At 39.2% G+C, this 26,622-nt stretch overlaps 2 protein-coding genes across 6 annotated transcripts in view; one reads left to right on the forward strand and one right to left on the reverse strand.

Moving 5' to 3' along the window:
• Positions 1 to 25,995, forward strand: rc3h1b (ring finger and CCCH-type domains 1b). Of its 2 annotated transcripts, XM_079436221.1 has the most exons (18): positions 2,017 to 2,392; positions 4,368 to 4,488; positions 9,130 to 9,369; positions 9,478 to 9,653; positions 9,877 to 10,077; positions 10,191 to 10,323; positions 10,708 to 10,939; positions 11,020 to 11,247; positions 11,420 to 11,619; positions 15,016 to 15,434; positions 16,101 to 16,259; positions 16,354 to 16,500; positions 16,602 to 16,821; positions 18,473 to 18,563; positions 18,826 to 18,916; positions 19,038 to 19,178; positions 19,273 to 19,367; positions 21,953 to 25,995. In XM_079436221.1, exons 1-18 carry the CDS (start codon positions 2,162 to 2,164, stop codon positions 22,113 to 22,115), a joined length of 3,288 nt encoding a protein of 1,095 aa, XP_079292347.1. In that variant the 5' UTR covers positions 2,017 to 2,161; the 3' UTR covers positions 22,116 to 25,995. The 2 variants fall into 2 exon arrangements, with proteins under 2 accessions (XP_079292348.1, XP_079292347.1); XM_079436222.1 differs by lacking the exons at positions 18,473 to 18,563; positions 18,826 to 18,916; positions 19,038 to 19,178; positions 19,273 to 19,367; positions 21,953 to 25,995 and adding an exon at positions 1 to 139 and having other exon boundaries at positions 1,956 to 2,392; positions 16,602 to 18,063.
• LOC306881888 (putative oxidoreductase ZK1290.5) overlaps positions 25,875 to 26,622 on the reverse strand; it is a 3,962-nt gene continuing 3,214 nt past the window's right edge. For 3 of the 4 annotated variants that reach the window (XM_079436230.1, XM_079436228.1, XM_079436229.1), the window contains one exon: positions 25,875 to 26,586. Coding sequence is in view for 1 of the 4 variants with exons in the window: in XM_079436228.1 (XP_079292354.1) it covers positions 26,485 to 26,586 (102 nt within the window). In the remaining 3 variants the exon portion in view is untranslated. The remainder of the gene's footprint in view (positions 26,587 to 26,622) is intronic. The other variant, XR_013785180.1, reaches the window with a different exon arrangement.

Genomic DNA, 26,622 nt, shown 5'->3' on the forward strand with positions numbered 1-26,622 from the left:
ATCAGCTCGAGTGCCGCTTCTGGCAGTTTAACGCGAGGAACTCCCGAACTACTTCGGCAACCCGTTACAACGGTCGACATGGCGACCGAGGAAATAATCAAGCGTTTTCTTAAGAAAAGATGAAGAAAGCCGATACACCGTAAGAATGAGTGAGAGTGCATTTGTTATTTAGCGGCTGTGGCTTGCAGAGTAGCGCATTTTGCGCTCGTTTCTGGGTGTGGACCGCACACGGCTGCTAGCGGCTAATCTGATAGCACGCTTGCAACATTTAGCCGCCCGGCTAGCCTTGTGTAGCTTTGGCTTGAGCTATTTTTTGTGTTTTCAGTCAGGTTTGGTGGTTAGTACGTGCCATATGCAGATTTCGGCGTTGTCTTTGTCAGTAATTTGGATTTCAGCCGTGTGGTCGATTGAAATAGCAATTCGGTAAATTAGCCAGTGTAGTTTATTAGCTTAGGGAGCAGAGCTGAATGCTGTGTTTACACGGGCCTCCGCTTACAAAAATAGCTATTTAACGTTACAGTAATCCACGTGATTGTGTATTTGCATCTATTCTTTCCACATGTCATGTTTCCGCTACAGTGTTTTGACAGTGGGGTGGATAATAATCTAGTGTTTTGGTCGGGTTCAGCGGTTGCCGTGTTACATAATCGCGGGATCTCTTGTGGTTCATCCTAAACATATATCCCGTAAAATCGCACATTTCGCCTTTATCTTGTGATTTACGCTCATTTCGCCCCATACATTAGGAAATGTGCAAAGAACAGCCTTTTGGAGTCGGGTTAACTCATTGTCTATACTCGCAATCCTTGTAAGAATTTAAGAGTGTATTTGCTATTAGCGTTCAGTCCAGATAGAGATGGGAGCCAGTGAGCATTGTGCTAGCTCAATAGCTAATAGATGGACAGAGGAGAACAATATTAAACTTAAACAGTTTGGTTTATTTTTAGCAGCTAAATGGTGTTATTTCTGCACGTTGCTATCAAACATGTACATACTCGTAAATGTAATGCTTATACATTCAAAACTGCTTGGAACTATATGAAGTTGAGTTTATTGACAGGCGAGTTAACTGTGGGTCGCCTGTTTACTTGAGGCAAAGCACCACAGGTAACAATTTTAACTAATAAATATCATCATATTTTTTTCTACAGACAACTGAATTGATAATACAAGGTGTCTGAAATGTTATGGTTATATATGGGCTAATTAGCGTACATTACCAGAACAGAAATTTTGGATAAAGCGAGGTTTTCAGAGTTGAATGTTTTTACTGAGGATTTTGAATCTCTTGTTTATCACTCCATATATGAGAAAATACTGTCAACTGCAAGGGTTAAAAATGTTTTATAAATCAGGTAAATTGTACATTATCAAACTTCTTTGTGAAAACCTTTAGAATATAGATAGCAATACAACTAAAGTTTGGAGTACGTGCTGCTGAAGTGGAGATTTCTGGCTTAGTAAATGAGAAAAAAAATTATAATTTTGAGAGAATGCTTTACTTTAAATATGTATTTTATTTGAAATCTACAGATGCGAATATATCAAGTGTAAAGAAATAGAAAAAAATTAAATGTGTATTCTGTTTTTTTTTTTTTCCCCACTAATCTGAAAGAAGACATCAGAATAGGCCAAAATCTTAAAATTGATCCTTGCACTAAAATCAGCTCAACACATTGCTTTTCAGAAATTAAGAAATGATCCCGCCTCAATAGGGTTTAAACAACTTATTCTTATAAAGTATAAACTGTAGTCTTTGTTAGTTTTCTTGTTTGTTGGGGTAGCAACAGCTGCCAGACGTGGTTTATTGACAATGCGTCAGTTGGTTCCTGTATTTTACTGTGTAATTGTTTTGGTTAATAATGTGCATCATGTGAACCCACCACTAAAGAGAGACTGTTTTCTAATTTCCATATTTGTCAGTTTAATCATCAGCTGCATCTCTTTTGTTACAGGTTTCAGGTTTCACACCATGTGATGATCACCCGGGACGTGTGAACTTATTTAAGAACTCCTGTGTTCAGAAGATTTTTTGATTCCAGTGGAATCTTTCATTTTTTTCCATCTATTATTCCCTTTTTGTTAAATGACACACCTAGTCGCACGCGCACCCAAGAGAACCCCCCCCACCCTTGTTTACATGTAGAACAACCTTGCTACGATGCCTGTACAAGCTCCACAATGGACAGAGTTTTTACTGTGCCCCATATGCACCCAGACGTTCGAGGAGACGGTGCGTCGGCCCATCAGTCTGGGTTGCGGCCACACCGTTTGCAAGATGTGCCTCAACAAGCTGCACCGCAAGGCTTGTCCCTTTGACCAGACGGCCATCAATACTGACATCGAGCAGCTGCCCGTCAACTCGGCCCTGCTACAGCTGGTCGGGGGTCAGGTGAGGCATTTCAACCATGTTTCCTGAGTAGCATATCTAGAACTGTGATAGTGGTGATTTTTATACCACCGTGGTGGTAAAGGGCCAACCACTGGTGGTTTTGCTGTATTTGGTTTAGTTTTTGTCAGTTTAATCACCATTCTATAACAATGTTCTGCATTGAAGCACACATCACTCACTCATAGAGATCAGAGATCACACTGTTGACCTTTTGTCAACACTACCGACATATTTATTAAAAAATGGCTTTGATAGCACACTTAAAAGACTGAAAGTAAATAAACTTGCAACTTCAGTATTATTAGAGAGAGAGACTGCACAGATGTAGGAAATGCACATGCACATTTTCTGTTAATTCATTAAAACACATGGTATCCTTCCAAACTTCTTCATCCCAGTGTCTGATTTAAAGCATGCAGAATGCTAGATCTAAAGACTCGATGCCAAAATAACATTGCATGGTTTCTTGTAACGCACATCTATGAATTTTTACATGAAGATTAAACAATACAACGTGCTTAAGCATGGAATCCACAATTACACAAAAAGTCAGTGAAGTTTCAGCCAAACTACGCCAACTAAGTTTGTTTCCCAACAAAGATAAAAGTATATACCCAGTCTGCACTTTGCTGGGGAAAACAAGCAGTCCTCTCTCTTTTATGGTTTTTCCTGATATTCCAAAGCAACTGATGATTAAGTTTGGAAGAGAGATCTTATCTTTCACACAAGCAAGACATTTAAAAAAATTAAGGAAAGCCCCCATAGCATAACGTGAGGTAAACAGCAAAGATGACAAGCTTTTCAAAACGAAAAGTAAATCTAAACTGGCTGTCGCTGACAGGACTTGCATGTTTTTTTCCACAAGAATACCAACATGTTCACCTTCTCTGGATTAAGAAGCGGTCTTTTACTTTAGTTTGAAAACCAAATCCTCCACTGCACGCACCTTCGCGCTCGTGCTGACACGCGGCAAGTATAAACCAGGCTCTACCCACGAAGCGCTCGCGCTGAAAGCGCCTTTCTTCACGTGATCAGTGAAATCTGACTCCTGCTACAATGTGCCGCAGCTCTGCAGCGCGCGCTGTATGAAGCAGACTCTTTGGAGCAGCGCAGACTATGCACTCGCACAAGTGCGACTACGTCAATTTACTCGCATATTCTCAAAAAATGGTCGCCGTCTAAAGCCCTGCAGTAGCTGGTGGCAAGTCACTGATTTTTATCACTGATTCATTCATTTAATTGATTCGTTCAAACAGCTGATTCATTCAGGAATGAAGTCCGTGACTGTCTTTATGAATGGATAATTGAATCATTGACACACTAGATTCGTTTAAAAAAGCAGTTCATTCATAAACGAAACACCGCTGTGTTTGAATGGAGATGTGCAGCGGCTTGGCTGGGACTTTGTTTGAAATTATTTTCGTTGATGAACTGGAGCAAAAGAAGGCAATAGTGTTGTAGTCAGACAATCAGTATCACATTTGCAAACTCCCTTAATCATTAAAAGCCGTCACTCATCTTAGTTCATCGCGATCTCACAAAACTCCATTATAATCAACGAACCTCCTTACACTGCACAATGAATCTCTTATTTACACTGTCAACAGTTTTTTTTGTTATAATGAGAGAATACGTCTGTGATACATTACTCAACGCTGCAAAAACACGTAAGTACGTTAGAAACCTATAAGCTCCCTCAGCACAAACACAAATATGCTGATCGGGTCAGTCGCACTGGTGATCCTAAATATTTTTTCATAGTCGCACGCAGTAGTGGTTGCACTTTAGAGCCCTGCTAAGAGATGAGGGTGAGATGTGAGTGATTGTTTGGTAAGAGAAACGAGTGATTCCATCGTGGTGGTGCTCTACCGCTGCGGTAGTGCGGTTGTCTCCTTCAATAGCACAGCCCTAAGCATAACCACAGTTTTTCAGATCTATTACAGTGTGCTTCATTTAATTTGTCTTTTTCTCTCAGGTGCCCAAACAGCAACCTGTGGCGCTCCTTACGTGTCCAGAGGACACCAAGCATTATAATGAGGCACGGCAGTGCGTTGATGAGCTGGCCCTCTACCTCAAACCCCTCAGCAGTGCACGAGGTAACTGATATGCTCTTATTTCCAATCTTTTTGTTTTATTTTTTACATAGAACAGTAGAACAGAACATTAAAAAACAACCAAAAATCCAACCCTAAATACCTGTCAGACCTTAAAAAAAAAAAAAAAAAAAAGGTACAATGTACATTCAGTACAATTTTTCAGCAGGAGTGTTCTCCACAAAGGTTAGAAAAGGTTGCCAAGTATTAAAGAATCTCTTATTTGGACCTTTCATAGAGCATCTGAGCTTTTCCAATTGTATGTTATACATAACTTCTTTAATCCAGTGTTTGTATGTTTGAGGCTAAGGCCACGTACACACTGCAAGTTAAATTTGGTTGTCTGTTCACCTTTTACTCCTTAATTGTGTTCTGTACACACATAATTCACTAAAATACGGGAGTGACAACCGCATTCTACAACCGCACTAACTCCCGAAAAATACAGGTAGTGACAACCGCATTTACAGAAATTCTACGCAGTGTGTACGGAACTGAACAACTAGTTGTTAATGACGCATTTAAACGTGCATCAGAAATGAGTCTTTGTCTGTATGTGAGATACACTACCGCAGGTAGTGTCAGTGTTGCCAGATCTTCATAGAAAAAACAAACAAGGACGGGCACAAAAAACACTAAAACACACGTTGTTTTATAACACCAAAAAAATCATATCTCGTATCCACGACAGACCACTTTATTAACTCCATAAAGTGCCTGTCTTTATGAGCTAAGACCAAACAACATGCCTAAAAGCGCTTGTAAATATGAGGACATGGCAACACTGCAATACGTACAGCGCTCTCTAAAGCAGACTCCCGAGCAGAAACAAAGCACTGCACATCTTTTAGCGGTAGTTTATTTAAAATCGATGGACAAAAAGAGTCTTTAGCCAAAAAATGGCACATAACAAATGGCTAAATTCTTATTCACTCCTGCAAGATGACAAAAACGTTGCTATGGTTACAAATGCGGGAGTGAGTGCTGTTATGAGTGCCGTGGCCTACGAGTCTTTTCATTTATATAAAATTAACCTCCTGGCTAGAAGTGAACAAAAAGCAATAACATCCGATTGGGATCTGCTTAGATTATAGTCTTGAGTGTAGAAAATGTCTCAAATTGAACCCCAATATTCTAGCAATTTATGACATGACCAAAGCATGATATAGAGAGGCAGGAGCTTGCGTACATTGGTCACATGTAGTATTCACATCACTTTTAATCTTTGCCAGTCTGTCCTTTGACCAGTGAAGACGATTTCAAACTGAACAATCGTGTGTCTAAGGCTAATAGAGGAAGAATGTATTCTCCAAATTGCTTCCTGCCAAGCATCGTCTGATATTTGGTCCTCCATTTCTTTTTCCCATTTTTGTTTTAAAGTTTCTAAGCAAGTCTTGAAATTATGCTCCCATAATTTAATCTGTGCAACCTCAAAATATATTTAGGAGCATCTGTGCGAGTGCATATAATTGTTGTAGTGTGACATGTTTTCATTTCTCTAAAAACGTTCACAGTTATGTGCCTTCTGTGTGCTGATACGGTGCCCGTCTGCCGTTCTATCAAACATTACATAACATCTTTACATTCTTAAATTTAATGCAGATTTTAGATTGGTTAATATTAGCTGTCAATCACTCAGTCACTGCTTTCCGTTTGGAAAATAGCACAGTTTTTTTTTTTTTAAATGTCTCACTTAGCATCAGTCAGTCAAACATTATATGATATGATAATTTAGCATTAAATGATGATAGAACTTAGGTCTGGTGGTGGTGCTTAAGATCTTGTTTGTCATTTAGTGTTTCTACAAATAATACTGATAAGATAAAACTACTATGAATTCTACTACTAATAAGAACAATATAAAACGCACTAAGGATTGAGCTGTTGGGTTCATGAATATTAATCATGTTGTCTGCGTTTGTTCTAACTGATTCGCCGAAATCAAAACGGGGCGGATAATAGGTGAGCACCAGCCAATGAGATTGCCGTTTGCGCATTAGTCCCGCCCACTACCGGAAAGCCCGCTGAAGAATTCCAAAGGAACTCTGTTATTTTGACAGGAAAATACAACAAAGGATATCATTTACATGTAGCGCGTCAATTCTGCATGATATGTAAGACCGCAAGCTGTGGACTTGGCAACATAGCGTGCCAACTTGATGCTTCCTCTGAAGACTGCTTAGATGTGTTCGACTTGAAGCAGCGCAGCTAGACCGATCGCTGTGTGTCATCAAATGATGCGAGAGCTATAAGAGAGTGGGCGTCTCCTTATGCTTTCTCTCGCCGTACTTTGATGTCATACACGATCGATCTTCAAGTCGAACACACCTCTTTACTCTCGCGTGTCAAGTGACAGAGTGTAATCGCAGCCTCTGCGGTTGAAAAATCACATTTTTTCATATCGCGAAACTATCACAAATGCACTACTTTGCATTTCCCGTGGTAGTTAGCTCCCTGTCACCTGACAGCGGAAAGCAGTGACTGGGTGATTGACAGCTAATATTTACCAATCTAAAATCTGCATTAAATTTAAGAATGTACAGATGAAATCTGTTGATATATAATTTGTAGTTGTGGTGCTCATTAATTTTTGGTGGGTGCTCCTAAATTTTTGCCGGTGCTCCTAACTTTTTAAAGTTGGGAGCACCAGTGCTACCAATTAAAAAAGTTGATTTCGAGCCCTGCTAAGGTAGACAGATTATTTGGATGTATTCCATAGACTTTGCTAATGGACTGTTTTTCTCCACACCTATGCTCGAGAATAGAATCAATGAGAGATAGATGAGGACAACTTAACTGATATGCTCTTAAAAGTAGTTATGCGATTCAATGAATTTTATAAAAATCTAATTTTTTTTTCTAAATCAATTTTAATTGATTCAATTAACCAAAAAAAAAAATAGTTTTTAATAATCTGTTAGTTAATCAAATATAAGAAGTTTTTAAGAATATAAGAAGTTTTTCTCGTTTGGCTCTCAACGAAGGCGGTCGCATTTTTTCTCTCCCTCTCCTCCCCTTACCTTCCCTTCCCTGCTTTGCTCTCTCGTCTCGTCTATTGTCTAATACTTGAGGGACTCTCTCTGCACTGCTCTCCAAACTGAAAAATCATGGATTTGATCAACTAGTCTCTCAATGCAATTGACACAATTTTCTCGACGAGAAGTTTAGATTCGGGGGGACCTGATTGTCCCAGCGGTACATTTGGAGCTGTATATACGATGGACGCATGGGAAAGGTGGCGGGTCGTGTGTCTGGCGCCTCTTTCCGTGGAGGACATTGAAGATATCTACCTATTCGGAACCATGATAACAGGTCTTCTGCTGATTGGATTAGGCTTTGCCCTGGGTTATCGTAAAATTCAGGAAACGGGTACAGCTGTTAAAAGCCTCACAAGGCTGCCCGTCATGATTGAAGATTGAAAAGAAAAATTTATGGATTTGGAGACCAGAATGGACAAAGAGAGTTACCGTGAAAATTGGAATACGGCTACTCGCCCCAAGACCAAACAATCTTATCTTCTTTCGGCTCTCTCATAACAGCACAGCCTCGGACAAGGCCGTGTTGGAAAACAACCCGGGAAGAGCACTGCAGTGTGACGCTCTTGCATTCACATACAAAGATATGCACTCACCTCCCCACCCCCGATCCCTCGCCTTCGCTGCTTTGTACCGTCAGCCTGGCAAGCGGTTCCGACCGGCGCCGAGAATGGCTGTAGGACTGGATGGCTGCTTGCCGGAACTGGATTACTCCCCTGTTGCAGTCGTGTGACTATGTTGTTGATTGACTATGTGCTTTTTTGTTTGCTGGGGTGTTTTTCCTGTTCTCACACTGTACTCCAAGGAGCATAATCTGTGAATTATTTTTTTTCTCCCCTCTTTCCTCATGTCATGCTGTATTTCTTCCTCACTCTACAACAAATTCCTCGTATGTGTAAACATACTTGGCGAATAAAGCTCATTCTGATTCTGATTCTGAATCAACATTCAAATAATAAATTGAGTTTTGTTAACATTTAAATTTTGTAATAGTTTTATATCAAATTTATAATGATATGATGTTTCTACTCCAAATCATTGTTGAAATCTAAACATTTAAAGCGTGGCTGTAGTAAACATGTTTTCATGACATCGTTATTCAAACTTCCGTTAATGAAGATATCACTAACAGTGAAATGTAGTGCACATATTTAGCAAAATGCTGCTCTCTAAAGTTATTTAATCTAGCTAACTAATGAGCTATAGATATTGAAATGCGATGTTACATAACATCTTTCTGCTGTTGAAACGCTGATTGAACAATTACGTAAGATATGATGCATTTAAAAAAAAATAATAATAATTTAATTATAACATTTGAAAAATCTTACTCGCGGTGTGGGAAAGAAATAGTTGCTGACAGTTAGAATGTGTCAACGGACAAGAACTAATTAAACATCACTTTCAGTCATTTTACCTTAAGATTGAGTTATAGTATGATTAAAAAATGCTTCCTCACAATAAAAAAAAAAAGAAACCTGTTAAGACAAATCACAGAAAGATCGAGAAAGATACATTTAGAAAATAGTGTGAATTTTTATTTCATTCCAAGAAAGACAGTATAATGGACATGGCCAAGTGATTGATGCATATTTTTGACTGTATCTAGGAGTGGGGTTGAGTAATGCTGCTCAGAGCATGCTGAGCCGCCCCATGCAGAGGAAGCTGGTGACTCTGGTGCACTGTCAGCTGGTGGAAGAGGAAGGACGTGTCAGGGCCATGCGGGCGGCCCGCTCTCTGGGCGAAAGAACTGTTACTGAGCTCATTTTGCAGCATCAAAACCCCCAGCAGCTCTCCTCCAACCTGTGGGCTGCTGTTAGAGCCAGAGGCTGCCAGTTCCTGGGCCCCGGTAAGATGATGCTTTAAAATTCTGTTCAAACCAACATGAATGGTCATTGCCAAAATTTGATCTTGTGGAAGTTCTAGTGTCTTATATGTGACCCTTTTTTATCTACAGCCATGCAGGAGGAGGCACTAAAGCTGGTGCTGTTGGCCTTGGAAGACGGATCCGCTCTTTCCAGGAAGGTTTTGGTCCTCTTTGTGGTCCAGAGACTGGAACCAAGATTTCCTCAGGCCTCCAAAACCAGTATTGGACATGTAGTTCAGCTCCTCTACCGTGCCTCCTGCTTCAAGGTAGGTGCCTATAATTGAGCACTTGATCTCATCTTAGCTTTTCGCAAGTATCTTATGAGGTGTTTTTTTGCAATTATGTTTTCTGATAGATCTGTTGGGATTAATTAGGTTCTGATGTTCTTAATGTGCAAAATAACTTTTTCAGCACCTCGACAGCTTATTCGCAATAACATTAACAGCTGTAGCTCTGAGGTTTCAGCTCTGACTCTCTTCTGTATCGTAGGTGACTAAGCGAGATGAGGATTCTTCACTAATGCAGTTGAAAGAGGAGTTCCGCACATATGAGGCACTTCGGCGGGAACACGACTCTCAGATTGTTCAAATCGCAATGGAGGGAGGCCTCCGCATCGCCCCTGATCAGTGGTCTTCTCTGCTGTATGGAGACCAGTCTCATAAGTCTCACATGCAGTCCATCATTGATAAGGTGTAACAGCCATCTGTCTGCACGGCTTGAGAATTTGCTGCACTCTTTCAAATGCCTGAAATAGTATTATGTCTCAATAATGGATGAAGGGAATATGACTGTTTGTCTTTCAGCTGCAGACCCCAGCATCGTTTGCTCAGAGTGTGCAGGAGCTGACCATCGCACTGCAGAGGACGGGTGACCCTGCCAATCTCAACCGGCTGAGACCTCACCTCGAATTGCTTGCTAACATCGACCCCAGTCCAGGTTTGTTAAGACAGACAAAAATATGATGACTGCGCATCTGAAATACTGAATTAAAGCTTAGCGGTATAACGGAGTATGTAATGACAGTGGAGACATTTATTCAAAGAATTAAAAAAATGTATGTGCTAATTTCCATCACAGGAATGAATTTAAATTTTAAAATAGTTTACAGTAGAAGGCGGCTTTTATTGTAGAATATTAAACAATATTAGTGTTTTTACTGTATATTGGATTAAATCAATTCACCTTTGTTGAGCATAAGAGACTTCTTTCGAAAACCATAAAAAAATGTAACTAATAATGCAATAATAATATAAAAAATTTAGAATATGTGCGTGAATTAGTAGTCTGTGATCAGTTTTTCCTTGATTCCTCTTTATTCAGATGCTCCTCCTCCTACCTGGGAGCAGCTGGAGAAGGGGTTGGTGGCAGTAAAGACGGTGGTGCACGGCCTAGTGGATTTCATCCAGAACCACAGCAAGAAGGGTGCCGACACGCAGCAGCCACCACAGCACAGCAAATACAAGACGTACATGTGCAGAGACATGAAGCAGAAAGGAGGCTGTCCCAGAGGAGCCAGCTGCACCTTCGCCCATTCTCAGGAGGAGCTGGAGAAGTGAGCGCCGTTGCATGTCTGGTTAGTTTTAAACCACAAACCTGCTTAATAATCAAAATCATTTGGTGTTCACTCTGCAGGTACCGCAAAATGAACAAACGTCTTGCTGCACGAGTGCCCTGCACCCCTGGCCTGCTGCCTGAAGATGTGGTCCTGCTGGAGCCTGGGCGAAAGGCCTCTACTCTTACCAACGGTGGCCCTCTTCCCCAGCTTATCCCCAGAGGCACAGACCCCTCCACATATGACCTCTTACTCAAGCCCAAGATGGACGCCACTAGCCTGAGTGCTCCTGGGTCGCCACCCGACTCGTAAGCCTTTGCTTCTCGTCCCCTGCTTTTCTGTCATGATTACAGTATCTACATTTTTTAGACTGAAAGAGCAACAGCAAAGTGCTGAGAAGTTGTGCTTAATAGGTTTGGCTTTAACAGGAAGGAACAACATGTTACCACTGACTCATTTCTTTCTCTCGTTTCTCTTAAGTTTGGATAAATCTAGCTTGGCCCTGACACCCCACCTTGTGCCTCACCCCAGGGCGGAGCACTTACCCATTCCCAAGCAGGGGCCAGTCATGCCCAGAGGTGCGCCACAGATGTATCCACAACAGCAGCCCGAGCTCTACTATCCAGAGCCTGCCAGACCTCCTCCCTCAGGATCTCAGTATGATGCTCAATACCCAACAGGTGAGTGGATTTGCTGATATGGATGGTTGTCTGAACAGATTAATGAAGTCCTCTGCTCACAAGACAGTTTCACACAGAATTTATATTTAATACTGTGTCCAGGTCATTACAAAAAAGATGTAAAGAAGAATTCTGGGTACTGCTGACCAATAAATTGAAATAAACTAGGCTAATTTGTTAACATGAAGCTATGAGGATGTATATGCTAAATTAACTTGAATGTCTGTTGATAATCGTCTTAGTTTGAAGTTTACTGAAGTTTAGTTGTATATTTATTTTGAGGGGAATTAGGCCTATTTTTAATTTTCAGTTTAATTGCACATTTATTGATTGTATAAAGAGATAAAGCAATAAAATGCTAAAAACTGAAAAGTGAGTTCAGGCATCACAAGATTATAATTAACCTAATGAATAATGGATATTCATTTAAAAAGGTGCTTAGTCATAGTTCACCCCCCCAAAAAAAGAAATTTGCTGTTAATTTGCTCAGGACATTCAAGATGTAGGGGACATTGTTTCTTCAGTAGAACAGTAAATATTTTTAGCTGAAAGCTCCTTGTTGTCAAAAAAAGCTAATCATGCAACACAAAATTAATACCTGTGGCTCCTGACAATATATTGAGGTCTTATGAAGCGAAACAATCAGTCTGTGCGTGAAACCGCTGTAATTATTTAAATTTTCACCTGTAATCCATAGTCTCAGCCAGAGTGATGTCCGGTTTATGAATGAATAATTCTTTTGAAGACGTTTTTGTTAGTGAACTAGATAAACCAGTTCACCCAATTGGAGTGAAGTGTCTGAAACTGTGTGCGGCTTGAGCAAGATTGCATTTATTTGTGTTATTAAATTATTTTTAAAGAATCATTGTAAGTGAGCAAAGGTAGTATAAAAAATAGCAGAAATAAGATTTAACAATTACACACACATCATCAGCCGATAATAAAAAAGACCATGTAAAACTGACGTGATTTCAATTTGTGCATAATGACCAGAAATGTATCTAATTTATCTGCAACTTTCTGTTTCTGAAACTTGCTTTTAACAGAGATGACAGTGCGTTTCAACAATATATAAATGTTTTTAAACGGCCCTTCAGTTTTTTGTAGTTGCTATGATGTTTATCAAGCAAGACCAAATACAAGAGTACAAGGACAAGAGAGCTGTTTCTGTATTCTGTTGTCCGGTCTATAGACTGTCCATGAGCGCCATCAAGTCATAGTTTTAAGGAACAGCAGCAAAACCGTGCATGTGACCAAGTGCCAATCTTATGAATTGTTAAATTTTCTTTGCAGTGTGAAAGTAGATTAAAACAACCTTTGGATTACGAGTCCGACTCTCTAACCATTAGGCCACGACTTCCCCTTGGCGGTGATACCGGTGTTAAGCCGCAACACCGGTTACGTCACTTTCCCACCGCAGCACCGTCCCTCACCGTGTTGACAATCTACCTCACCGTCGTTTTGATTTTTTTAAATTGTAATAAAAAATAATTTAGTTCAGTTTACAGAACAGACACAACAATTAAAACTGAACGCGGCTGCTCAATGCAGCACACCGAACGAACGACAGTTGTGCATCACATATCAGATTTCATTTATCACGTGAGAGTGAGTCGAGCTGACTGACAAGAAGAGTGAGGTGAGACAGACAAGACGATGGCAGAAGAGTTTCAAAACGAAATGTAGAAGCGCCTGTTTTAAAAAAATATTTTGGATTTTAAAAAGCTTGTTGACCTGCCAAGTTGATATTGGAATTTTTTTTTTTTTTTTTTTACATTTGTTTCTCATTTATTTGGTTGCACGGTATTTGCTGTTTTTTATTTTATTTAAACTGTATTTTCTTCCCATTATTTTACATCAAGGTGTATGCAGTCCGTGCCTCCGCTACTAAACGTTTTACGTTTTATAATTAGGCTATTTATAATTAGGTTCCTCCAGTCTTTACTGATTTTCAGTTTTGTATAGGGGCTACCTATTTAAAATTGGGAAGTTATTTATTATTTTATATTGGTGCCATGGTGTATTTTTATTCAGTTTGTTAATAAAAGTTTTAGCTATGTTCTACGTTGTATTTTGTTGTTGTAGAACATATTGATGCAGAATTGCTGCTAATTTGAAAGTGAAAGTAAAATGTGCACGGAGCTTTTACAAGCTCTATAAAACCGAAGGAAAGCAAGGAAAAGAGGGAAAACTCACCGGTACGGTACCGGTACCCAGCGGTACCTTTTTTCGGTACTTAACTCTCTGTGTAACAACAAAAACATTTATTTCAGTGAAAAAATAAGTACAAAACTCTCAATTTCAACATTTTGAACAATGGGCCCTACAATTATTTTTATTTATTTTTCTTCAAGAAATTCTTGTTTTGTTTTTTTCTGATAATCAAATGAAGGCATGAAACATTTATTTATTTTTAATCAAATGAATATGAAACCCTTTTTTTTTTTGGCAAACAAAAATTAATACATGGTAGAAAAATTGTGTGAATATTCATTTAAAAAAGTACATTTTTTCTACAATTAAGTGGTTAATGTGGTTGTAGTAATTATTTTTTTATGATCATTTAATTGTTTGATTTAAATTTGTCAGTAAATGGAATATATAAAGATGTACATTATACTGTACAAAAGTAATACAAGAGTAATGTATTTCTGTTAAATGTTAAACCGCACTTTTATTTTGACAGGTTGGCATGAAGTTTCTGTGTGTATAATAATATAATTCTGATGCTAGTTTTCTCAAATGAAACAGTAAAATTCTCATGAAGTAACACAGCCTGTAAGTTCATGTATTCATTTCGTCATGTAGTGAGATGCAGAGGCCGAAAATCACCGCGTGTTCACGTGTGCAGTATTTGTGTAGTAAACAAAACCGCGTCTCAGCCATTCATACATACCGAGGCTAACGGAATATGCAGGATTCATATTTAAACCGTCTTTTTGCGTTTTAATATTCACATACACTAGTTTATCCAATTCCAATTAAGTTACAGACCTTTTTCTATTCATCCAAATATTTACGAATTCCGTTGCATTCTGCGCTAGAGTGAATTTCGTTTTTATGAATGGACGCCATCCTGTTCGCATTTTCACGGAACCCATATGACCCTAGAAATGTAAGCACAGTTCAGAACATTTCGGTTTGCCCTGTGTTTTATTATAAAGAGTTGCAGGGACATCATTTCACAGGGTCTCTGTCTCTCTATTTCTCTCTTGTATGCGCCCAAATGCGTTCTCAGGTACCGAAATTTGGTACTGAATGATTTAATGTGAATCGGTACTCAGTAGTACCGATGCAATTCGGTCGGTACCCTTAAAAGTACCGAGTTCGGTACCCAACTCTACTGAATAGTAGTCTTGGCATGCCCTTATGCTCATAATCTCTGTTTTCTTACAGGCAACCCCTACCCGTACCAACCTCAGCAGTACGTCCCTCCCCGCTACATCCGCAATCCGCCACCTCCGGGTGAGCCACCTTACCCAGAGCCCTATCCGGGATACGGCCCAGATCGCCAATATCCGAGCCACCACTCTGGTCCCCCTTTCTCAGCCCACACATACGCACCACCCTCCCATTACAGTCGAAGACACGGACACTATCCCGCACCCCCACCTCCGTTTGTCCAGCCCAGAGATGACTTGGTCAGGATGAGCCCGGTTCCTTTGGACGTTCCCCCGGCCGCTATGCCTCCACCTCCAGCAGGACCTGCAGGTTCTCTGTACCACTCCCAGGAACCGTCATCCAGAGACAGATACCCACCGGACGGGTATTACACAGCTGGTCCACATCCCAGCCAAATGAGGTCCCACATAGGAGTGAGTTCTGTTCTCCTTAAGGTTTTGGCATTCTAAACAGTAGTTCCTTTTGTTTGATATGCATGCCCATAAGCATTTGTTGTTTACAAATAAGGTTTCATGAATGAACATTATTTTAGTATTGTTTAGTATAATATTTATTACTAATAGCTATTTTTCCAACCCATTATGCCTAGGTAATTACTATATTATTATAATTATGACTACAAGTAAAACAAAATATATTTTTATTTTTACAGCTACCAAGAAAACAATATAATAACGTATTATCATTATTATGTGTGTGTGGAATAATTAAAATAATTAAGAACATCAGCTTAAAAAATCAGTTTAAGCCCCAGTTTCTGAAATGTGCACGTGTTGCTTAGGAACCGCTTTAATGAGTCTGTCAAAAGTATTTGAAACACTTTAAAACTTATGAGTTAGCATTTTGAATTCAAAAAGGTTCTGTTCTTTAACATTAGTTAATTAACTAAAATTAACAATAATAAAATAAAAATCATATTACAGTATTTTATTAATCTTTGTTAGTTCATGTCAACTAATGTCCATTGAATAATGTTAAATGATCCAAGTTTAATTCTAGTAATCAATTAGTAAATATTAAAGTCAGTTCATCCATGTAAATGTCTAAATCTGAGTTATTTATATATTCTCCCCTGGCAGGACCCGTACAGCCGCTCTCAGCCCAGTCTGGATGACTTGCATCGCAGGCGCAAAGAGCTGCTTGTCCAGCTAGAGGAGAGAAAGGTCATCTCTCCTCCCCCCTTCGCTGCCTCTCCAACTCTCCCTTCACACCCGTTCCCCAACGACTACCCTCGGGAGGTGAGTCCTGAACGACATCCTCCTGTCCTTCATGGATAATGAATATAATGCTCAACATTGCTCTTTTTCATTTTTGAATTCTGAATGCCTGCAGTATATGGAGGACGGCTCTAAAGCCTTTGGGAGTCGGGAGCCAGACTACGCTGGGCAGTATTCTCCCTGGTCATGTGACACCATAGGATCATACATTGGCTCCAAGGATGCTAAACCAAAAGATGTCAGTAGTGCTGTGGAGATGATGGCAAGTGATCTATCTTCTGCTTTGTGTTCCCACACATCAACTAAGTCTGTCAAAAACAGAGGTTTTATTTGCTGCTTCATTCCTGTACTCTCCTGTGACAGAATGCAGAGGGAAAAGTTCTCCGTGAACCTCCACTGGACACTCAGCGTCGCTCTGCGGAAGCCAAAGATGACGATCCCATCATTCCCTTTGGTCCTCTACCCACTGTGTCTCCTTTTGGTGCCATTTCACGTACCCCTAAAACAGGTTACCAGACCACTGGACCTGTACAGGCCATAGCATCCTCACAGGCCTCGGGCTCCAAACACATGACCATAACAGGTGACTGGACATCTTTATAATACCTAATACTTCATCATAAAAGGGATGGGAACTGAAAGGTGCTATTAACAATTCTTTCTTTTGAGTTCATTTGTGATTTGTTTTAACTGACTCGTTTAGAAATCTTCATGAAATACTGCTGGAGTGTTTTAATAATCCTGCCTTGATGAAGAGTGCAGAAGTTCAAGCCAGGAATAAAAACTGAAGTCATAAAAACATTTTCGTTTCTTGAAATTCGTTTCTTGAAAAAAAAACGTTTTTTCAGCTAGCCAAGGCAACCGTTTTCTGAAAGTTTAAAATGACAAACAAGATACAATTACTCAAATTTGAAAGGGAAAAAAAAATCTAATTCAAACATTAACAAAAACTATAATTGTATATCAGTGATAATAAAATAACTCATGCAGTGTTTATTAAAAAAAGGATATAATTTAAATACAAAAACGGTTCTTATTTCCCAACCCTAGTTGTAAAACAGAAATGATTAGGGGTGGAAATCTTTCGGTACTTCACGATTTGATTCATATCGATATTCTTGGGGGTCACGATTCGATTAAAAATCAACTCATGATTTTTATTCACGATTTTTCATAAATTCTTTGACTTGAAACGCACCAGTATTTTGATACAAAAACACACCAGTCTACAGTATGGGTAGTCCTGACTCAAGAAATCAGTGTTTCCTATTAACTTCCTAGTAAATCAAAAATATTTTACACTTCCCATTAGGGATGTGCCCGAATCTGAATACCGTGTTTGGAAAGGGAATAAATACGAGGTGGGAGGAAATAATACATTTCAATTATATCGTTGGGTTATAATATATTGTTATACTGTACATAAATTGCAGGCATCAGGGAGCTGTTATTAATACGCAGGGCATTGAAACCGCTTTTGAATGCACGCTTGCTTTTTACTTTCACTTTTGATATTTCACAATCACACATACTGTGTAATGTTATGCTACGGAGCGGCGGTACTTATTACACATATTTTACAAGATTAGATGTTTGTCAGTGGTGCTCAGGATCTGCAAATAATTCATCGCCCTATCAATGTTCACTACTAATTCTGTTTATTTGCTAAGTGAAATTTTAAGTTCTGTAATGTAACAGGCAACCGCTAGCAAGTGGCTAACCATGTCCCTTTAGTGGCTCCGTAGAATGTGTTGTTCCTTTTCCGTGCGTTTCTGAATATGGATTCACAATTCGGGCACATCCCTACTTTCCATAATAACAAATTAATAATAATAATAAAAAAAAAAAATTCACTTGCCCTCACTGAAATTGGGTCGGGATGTATTTGTTTTTTCTCCTCCATTGCTGTTGCTGTTTTGCTCTGACAACATCGATTTTTGAAATTAGAAGACTGAATCGCGAATAGTATGTGAATAAAATGTTTTCCCCCCAAATGTTCAAGAATAATCAGTAGAGATCATAATTTAATTCAGAATCGGAGTGTGTGCTACTGATTTAAGGTGCAGTCATATTTACAAAATCCAGTCATTTCAAAAGGAATCCATCTGTTCAGGAATTTTGGGCGAAAGATTTCCACACGTAGAATTTGCAACAAGAATTTACAAGTTTGCCCACAAATTTTTCACAAAGTTGGGGAATTATTTAGTTTTTTGTAAATTGTGTTTACCTCACAGCAGACTATCCGTATGGAAACCACAGCGGATGGGGCGGAGCGTCGTACCCTCAGCACCAGAGCATCAACTCTCAGGGACACTTCAGCGAGCGGTACTTAACCGTACCTCTTGCACTTCCTCACCCCAGTGTTCATCTCAGCAATGAAATAACTAACAAGAATCTCTGAGAATGCTGGGTTTTTTTTGTTTTTGTTTTTTTATTAAAATGTCATTGATAAAAGATGCATCATGACAATACTAGATTTTTTAATTAAAACATAATATTGAATCAAATACCCCATAAAAAGGTTTGGGTAATGTATGATTTAATTTTTGAGAATACAGAACATGATTATTTCCTGTGTTTTTGCCAGTCTGCCCGTGTCTACCCCTGACCGTGAGCAGCTCAAGATGGAGCTCCAGCAAGTCAACCAACAGATCAGTCAGCAGACACGTGGCATGGAGGTGTGTTTGAAATCTCCATCCAAATTCATGACTCTCAAGGCATGGCCTTGTCGATATTCAGTAATATTAATAAACATCTCGCGTACGCACACAAGCTACCAGTAACTCTATGCTCCTGCAGAGGGAGGCGTGTGCGCTGGCGTCTCAGCCTGCGGCTGGAGTGAAGTGGTCTTCAGGTGGCACTGTGTCCAGTGAGCAGCTCAGCCTGGAGCTTGATCACGTAGAGCTGGAGATCAAGAAGAGAACCCGTGAAATTGCCATGGTGAGTGAAACCAGAAACTCCTTGGCCAGGACCAGTTTTTATTTATTCTCATATGAACAGTCTAAGCTCATTGAACCTGTTTCCATGCTTGAAGGAGAATCAGGTGGCCCATGAATACAAGCTGAAAGCCACTGAGAATGGGCAGCCTGACCGTAAAGCCCAGCTGGAGGAACTCTCTTTAGCATTGGGGTGAGTGAAGAGACTTCTTTACTAGCTTTTTAAGAGGCCAGTGTTTTTTCACACACGGTGTTTTTGCAGTGTTTATTACGCTACTTTCCCTTGTTTTTCTATATAAACATGCACTAGACCAGGGGTGTCCAAACCTGCTGCTGGAGGGCCACTGTCCTGCAGAGTTTAGCTCCAATCCTAATTAAACGCACCTGAACCAGTTATTCAAAGTCTTCTGTCTGGCTAGAGACAGAGTGTCTCAATCTGCTCCTTAGTTCAGCACTCAGGGAGCTCATCAGGGAGTTGGCAATTTTAAGGGTCTGTCTGACACTGGAATGTTCACTCCCTGAAAAATCCCACAATGCACTGCCAAAACCCATGGAGCATCAATGCTCCCTTGCAGGAAATGACATCACATTTCTGATGCATTAAACCTAAAATGCACAAGCCATCTCAATAAATATGACATGCAATAGAAGATTTGAAAAGACAGAAAAAAAAGTCAGTTAGTTCACTGCCCTGTCTCACATTTTTTTATTGCAAAAACGTGTTCTGTTCTGTCTGCTTTTCCTTTAAAGAACCTGCGGATATCTAACTGAACTGTCACAGTAAATTTGTACGGTTATGTTCATATGAGCATTTTCATTTTGCACAGCTGGTCCTTCGCATCTCTGTAGAACATCATCCATTTTTCCGTGCATTTCGCGTGGCTTCAGTTGTGCTCCAGTCATGATAATGTACTGAATCATGATGAATCCTTAATGAAACGTACTGAATCCTTTTAATCATGGTGTGATTGATGGTCTTCAGCCCTTTAAAAATGGCAGTTTATTTTGGTTTTAGATAGAGTAAACTTAAAAGGGAAACGAATTAAGTGCTGTTAGTTCATTCAGTACCAGTTATAATCAGCTATGTATGTGTGTGTGTGTGTGTATATATATATATATATATATATATATATATATATATATATATATATATATATATATATATATATATATATATATATATATACATTTATATATACACACATATATACAAACAATATTATATGTATAGTAGGGGTGGCACGGTACACAGATGTCACAGTTCGGTACGTACCTCGGTTCGGGGGTCACGGTTCGATACAATTTCGGTACAACAGGGAAAAAAAAGACATCTACTTTGCTCAGTTTCTTTTATTTTGATGTGAAAATGCTAAATATTATTACATGTTATATATATAAAATCTGTTTTGTTTTCATTGTGAGTGTACACAAATAAAAGCAGACCTTTAACTACAAGCAACAGCACAAATAAAAATACAATAGAGTAAAGATACAAATAAAATAATCAGTGATTTTCAGGGGGTTTTTTAGGTACAGAAATTGAAGTACGATTAAAGTAATCAAAGGTAAAACAGCATTGCATATTTGACTGTATAAATTAAAGATTACTCTTTATTAAAGTTACAAAAGCGATTCAATCAAGAGCAGTGAGTGATTTCTTTGTTGTTGCTGTTTATTTAATATTAACTGTCACTTTAAGAGAAAGCACTGATACTGTACGCCCAGCCGGCTATGTCTGCTATAGGATACTTAACCAAGACGGGCATTTTGACAGAATTTTGTGTGAATTTATCCATTAAAACACAATACTTCAGAGAGAGCTTCATATTTGCGCGCGTTCTGAGGCGCAGGTTTGTGCGCTTCTGATGAGCGCACGCACAAATCTTCTCACTGCGCGCGCGAGCTCGCGTCCTCTGGCTCTTAAATATTTGAGCTGGCAAAGCTTACATGACTTTAGTCTAAACACCGATATCAACGTGTGCTGTTCAGGTCTCACCTGTGCGCGCGCTATCAGCACCCGGGTGATGACGGAATAAATGCTCATATTCCAGCATACGGCACTCGCATTGAACAAGAGTGAATGATTTGTCCACTTATTTTTTTTATTTTTCTTTCTCATCGCTGTTGTTATAATGTACTGGGAAGCCAGAATGCGCATCCATTAACAGAAACATACATTAGCCGAACCCTATTTGTTTTACGTGTTATTTATAACAAACCACATGCATTGTCAGAATTCAGTTGAACCGCGGTCCTAGCGCGTGCCGAACCGTGTGTGGAGAACGGTGCGGTTCGGTTTTTTTCCGCGAACCGTGCCACCCCTAATGTATAGTGATATGATTGAACCTTAATTAAATTAATAACCCAAATAGTCAATCTCTTTAATAATGGTTAGATTAAATTATTTACCTGTTTTTCAAATTATATTTAAATTTAAAATTAATTATAAATAACCTTACATTATGTAGACTTAAAATTGTTTGAGAGAATTGTGTAAGATTTAGAATATTCTATTAAATTAAGAAAGATCTGTAATCAGAATGCAGCTCTATATAGAAATGTCTCCATTCTACATCTGTTCACTATTACACTGACTTGGTATTCTTGTTAGGCTCAGCAGTCTATTCCCTCAGGCTACCATCAGCAAAGACCTAAAACAGCCTCTTTTGTTGTCTGTTCTCATGTTGCTCTGTTAGCCAGTAGGCATGTTTGAATAATGTTTGCACAAATACACTCATTCTCTCTTTGTCTGTTTGGCTCTCCTCTTCTCTCCATCAGTGAGGTGTCTAATGGATCCAGTGGCATGAAGCCAGCCAGTAATATGGGTGGATCTATGCTCTCGCTGACCAATAAGACGACATCTCTCACCCTCTGCTCCGCTGACCAAGCAGCGAGTAGCTCAGAACTTCAAAAGAATGGTGTTGTTCACTCTTGCTCTTAAGAGTATATTTTCACACACACACACACACACACACACAGACACAGACAACCTCTCCAGATTTCAATATTCCTTCTCGGAGGGCTTTGAAATTGATCTCTTGACTTATTCGGCCAGTTTCAAGAGATGCAAGATGTGTTTTTAATACTCAGACGGAGCTGATATGAGGGACACACACACATACACACACCTGCATGCTGCTACGTGCATGCACCGACACAAACTTCTCTGTTGTTTTATTTAGAAAAATGAGCAGTATCTGCCGTGATATAAATTTTCTTTCTTTTTGTTCTGTGAATGAGCTTTTTGTTTTAATGACTTCTCATCGCCTGGAAACCAGGGCATCTGAATAATGCTTACTTTGTTGTTTTCCCTATATATCAAGAAAGAACAGTCAAACCAAAGCTAGCACCGACAGGACGACGCAAACCAGTGGAATCAAAACAAGAATCGAGCGCACTATTTTTAGCATCGGGGCTAGTTGCTGATTGTGCGGTCGGGGCCCTGTGGAAACGTTCAACTCCCTCGATCTCTGCAGCCTTGAATATGATCTGACTCACCAGGTTTAAAGTAGCATGGAGAACCTTTTATGAATCCATTTTTATGGACCGTTAACACGGGTCTCCCCACATGACACTTGACCGTGGCAGTGTATCGCTGTAAGGCAGTTCGATCGGGCTCTGGAGGACACAAGGGGGAAGAGAGATATATATATAATTAGTTGTCAGGTTTTTGTTTAATTTATGGTTTGGCTATATAACAGTTAAAGAATTTGTAAATGTGTGGTGACACGTGTCTAAAGCATTCTGTTTTATAGAATGCAAACAGGTGTCTTGAAAAATGAGTGTGTGCTTTTTAGTAGAAGAGGTGCAACACATCGCTTCCCTTGTGTTCTTCAAAGCTCTGTGGTCGGGATGAGTTTTGTTTCTCCCAGCGCCACAGTCGTTTCAGAAGATTACAGCCTATTAGGAAATTATTTCATCCATTTTCCCTAACTTCTGTGAAGTTGCATATTTGGCTCTCCTGGTCGAGTTTGCATATTCGGGTCTCGCCGCTAAATCGCTGCATAGAAGTAAACCAGGGCAGTAGTTTCGACAACGCAGGGTCCCCGTATCGCTAACCGATCGCGTTACAGTTTTGACAATGAAAAAAATTGTTTCAAGGGATATTTCAACCAAAAAGGGAAATTCTGTCATGATTCAATTGCCCTCACGTTGTTCAAAATGGATATTTTGGGAGGGATTACGCATAAAATCAGTTGAAACATTCTTCAGAATGTCGTCTCTTGTGTTCCACAGAAGAAAGTTAGTCATGCAGGTTTATAACAACTTTAGGGGAAATAATTGATAACATAATTCTCATTTTTGGGGATGAACTGTCCCTTTAAATATAATCCAGACAGGTGTTCATTATAGATGAGCTATTTAATGTCTTATAGGTTTCCTCTTTGCAAACTCCAAATGAGTTTGGAATCAATTCTTCAGAGACTCTTTGGAATTTCTGCAGAATATTTAATGCGACTCCTGAATCGAGGCCTGTTGAGTTTATCCTCCATCAGCCTGCTTTGACCTAAATGTGTTTTTACACAACATATTCAATGACCGTTTCCGAACGTGGCCCCGTAAACGAAGAGAACAAGAATATTTGAAGTCTGAAGTCTTCCTATAGTGATGACATTCTTCACGTGTGACATTTTGTTCTAGTCTCTTGAGACCGACTATGATATACAGCTCCAATTTTGGGTGCAACCTCTTAACGTGTAATCTTTTGTGGTTTTTGTGCTATAGCCGTGGTGATCTAGTTGATTTCTCTTATTACGATGACTTGTAGTCATGGTCATTATTTGATGTTCTTGCTCGTCAAAGAGCACACGCAGCCTTTTCAAGCAGTTGCCGAGATTGAAATCGAGCTGTGCCGACACGCAGAGATGACGTCAACCTTACTGTCGAGGTTTAAACTAATCGCGTGATGTCCGTCGCACTCGCTGAACAAATTCTCCAGTATGTTGTCTTTCTCCATGCTTAATTGCTGCCTCCTCCCTCTCCTCAACGTGGAAATTGAATTATTTCATGTTGAGATCCCATGAACTAGTTAAGGCTTTGCCTGTTCTGAGATGTGCTGTGTAGGGTTAGTTTATGATTTAGCTGAGCTTCTTGCTTCTATTCTGGTGAATCTGGCCTCTGATAGAATCTAGACCTTTCCACTTTCTTCAGAGGTTCAAGTCTGCTTTATAGCCCAATAATTTAAGTGAAATTCATAAAAACGTGTCCAGGTCAAGTGATCATAAATTCTTCATTCCTGTTGCATTATTACTTCAAAATGATATTTTTGTTTGGTATTTCTGTGTAAAGGTTACAGTAACTTTTTGTATTTATACTGACCAAAAGGAACTGTACTTTTTCAAGAAAATGTCAATGCAATATAAAAAGATGATATAAAAATAAAAATGTATTTCATCCCATAATAATTATATGGCCTGGGCATGTTCTTGTGAGGTTTCATGAGATTCACCCAGATGTATACTACACTTTCTAGATACTTCTCAGTTCTGTCACCTCACCTATCCCATTAGCAATTACGCTCAGTGATCAAATTGAAAAAATTTCTAAGTTGAGGAACGTTACACCAGGAGGATATAATGTGCTCGGTGAATTCACTTTTGTATTCAAACAGGGGAAATAAAACAATTGCACACCGCTTAAAATTGCGCAGGATACGTTTTAATCTTGACGTCTCATCAGTAGAGACGTGTGAACGAGGTCAAGCAGTTACACGGCAAGGCTTTTATACAATTTCTGCTCCTCCCTGCGGTTATCCAAATTTTCCTGAGCTAACACTATTTTCTTTGATTCTTTGTTAGGCGCTAGCATGACGAGCGTTCTGTTTCGCATCGCTAATCGCTGCTACGACGGGCAAACGTTTAGCCAGTGCTTGGTGTGTTGATTTTTTTCATTTGGCTTTCACAGAGTGCCCAAAGCTGTACTAATGGAAGCATTCTCGAGTCAAGCACTTCCAGGATGCTGCTTTTATTTGAATCTTTGGATTGTATGGGAATGTGAATGAATCTTGTATTTAATATTTGGCACTTGCTTGGGTGCTGTAGAACTTTTTTTTTTTTTTTCCTCTATTGATCAGTGATCTCACTGAGCTAATTACTTCTGCGTGGATATTTTGTTTGTTTGTTTTACAAATTAGTGTCAACCATCCACACATAGCAATTTATGGGAAACGGACTCCGTAAGGCTCATTTACAGTTTTGTGCATGAGGTTATTTTTCCTCAAGTGAGAAATAGCAGGATAATGTGATTTTCTTTGAGAATGGGTCTGTTCCTGATGGATGATATTCATTTCTCTGACTGGATCGTGTCTGTTTTGAGCAGACCTGTTGAATTCATTTAAATGAAACGCAAATTAACTCATTTTGAACCTTATAACACTGTTATGGCTGTCTTTTTTGTCGTTTTGTTTTATTCCTAACTTTTTGGGAAATGTAATGGCTTTTTTATGATTACTTCCAAGTTGTCTTGTAAAATCTCTTAAATTAAGGTACAGGCTCAATTTCAACAAGGAAAGGTTTTATATATAAATATATTATACTCCATTAAGGAATGTTTAGAACCATCTTACTCCAATGTGGATGTAGCCATTATTACGCCATTTTATGACTTTGTAAAAGAATTCACTGTGTGAAAATTGGTTTGCATTTTTGTATAATACAATCTGCTTTTTTGTTTGTTTAAAAGGAGAGAGGGAGGTGAAGAGGACAAGATAAAAAAAAATTAATTTAACAGAAACCTGTGATATTGAGAAGAAAATGTAACTTGTGTACAACAATGATTCTAAATGAGAGGGATGGAATAAACAATATTGGTAACACTGCTATAAAGATGTGTGCTGGCTCCAATTCTTGCGATTTATGTTAGTTCCTCCAGTGCAGTTTCTGAGAAACTCAAAACATACAGAGCTGTTTCTGCTTTAACCAACAATGACACATTTCAGCATAATAGAAAACAATTAATTGGGCAAATGAGAACGTCATAACTTTTAATATAGCATCCATTCAATGTCATCTTGATTGTGGTTCTGTCACTGTTAAGTTTGTCCGATGTTTGAGAAGAAGAAATGTAACTAGCAGTTAGTTTGTACACAATTTCTCCCCCTGTGCTCTGCCTACTAATTGTACAATTAATATTAAGACCATAACAAATATTATTCTCTCAACACCACCAGTTTTCAAAAGGCACCCGTGACATCAGCAGCATGCAAACAACTGATTCCCTTAATTTGATCATTTTCTTAAGCTTTCCTTTCACAGTGAGGTCAGGACCTGTCACTATCCTAATAACAAACCTCTTTGATTTTAATTGCTAGGTTATCCTTTCCAGATTGGATAAGTGAGATGAATCAGCTTCTGATTGGTGTGTAAATCTCTAATTCGGTCCATGTCTTCCGCTGTTAGTTGGAGTCCAAAAACCTGTGAAGTAATTCAGAAGCTGAAAAATTAAAAAAA

This window comes from Barbus barbus, assembly GCF_936440315.1.
Source record: "Barbus barbus genome assembly, chromosome: 15".
In the NCBI taxonomy this organism is placed as follows: Eukaryota; Metazoa; Chordata; class Actinopteri; order Cypriniformes; family Cyprinidae; genus Barbus; species Barbus barbus.

Excerpts from the sequence above, each read along its gene's own strand:
- rc3h1b (XM_079436221.1), top strand. The coding sequence starts at position 2,162 with ATGCCTGTACAAGCTCCACAATGGACAGAGTTTTTACTGTGCCCCATA. Across the intron at positions 4,489-9,129 it reads ACCCCTCAGCAGTGCACGAG|GAGTGGGGTTGAGTAATGCT; the intron begins GTAACTGATATG and ends GACTGTATCTAG. Across the intron at positions 9,654-9,876 it reads ACCGTGCCTCCTGCTTCAAG|GTGACTAAGCGAGATGAGGA; the intron begins GTAGGTGCCTAT and ends TCTGTATCGTAG.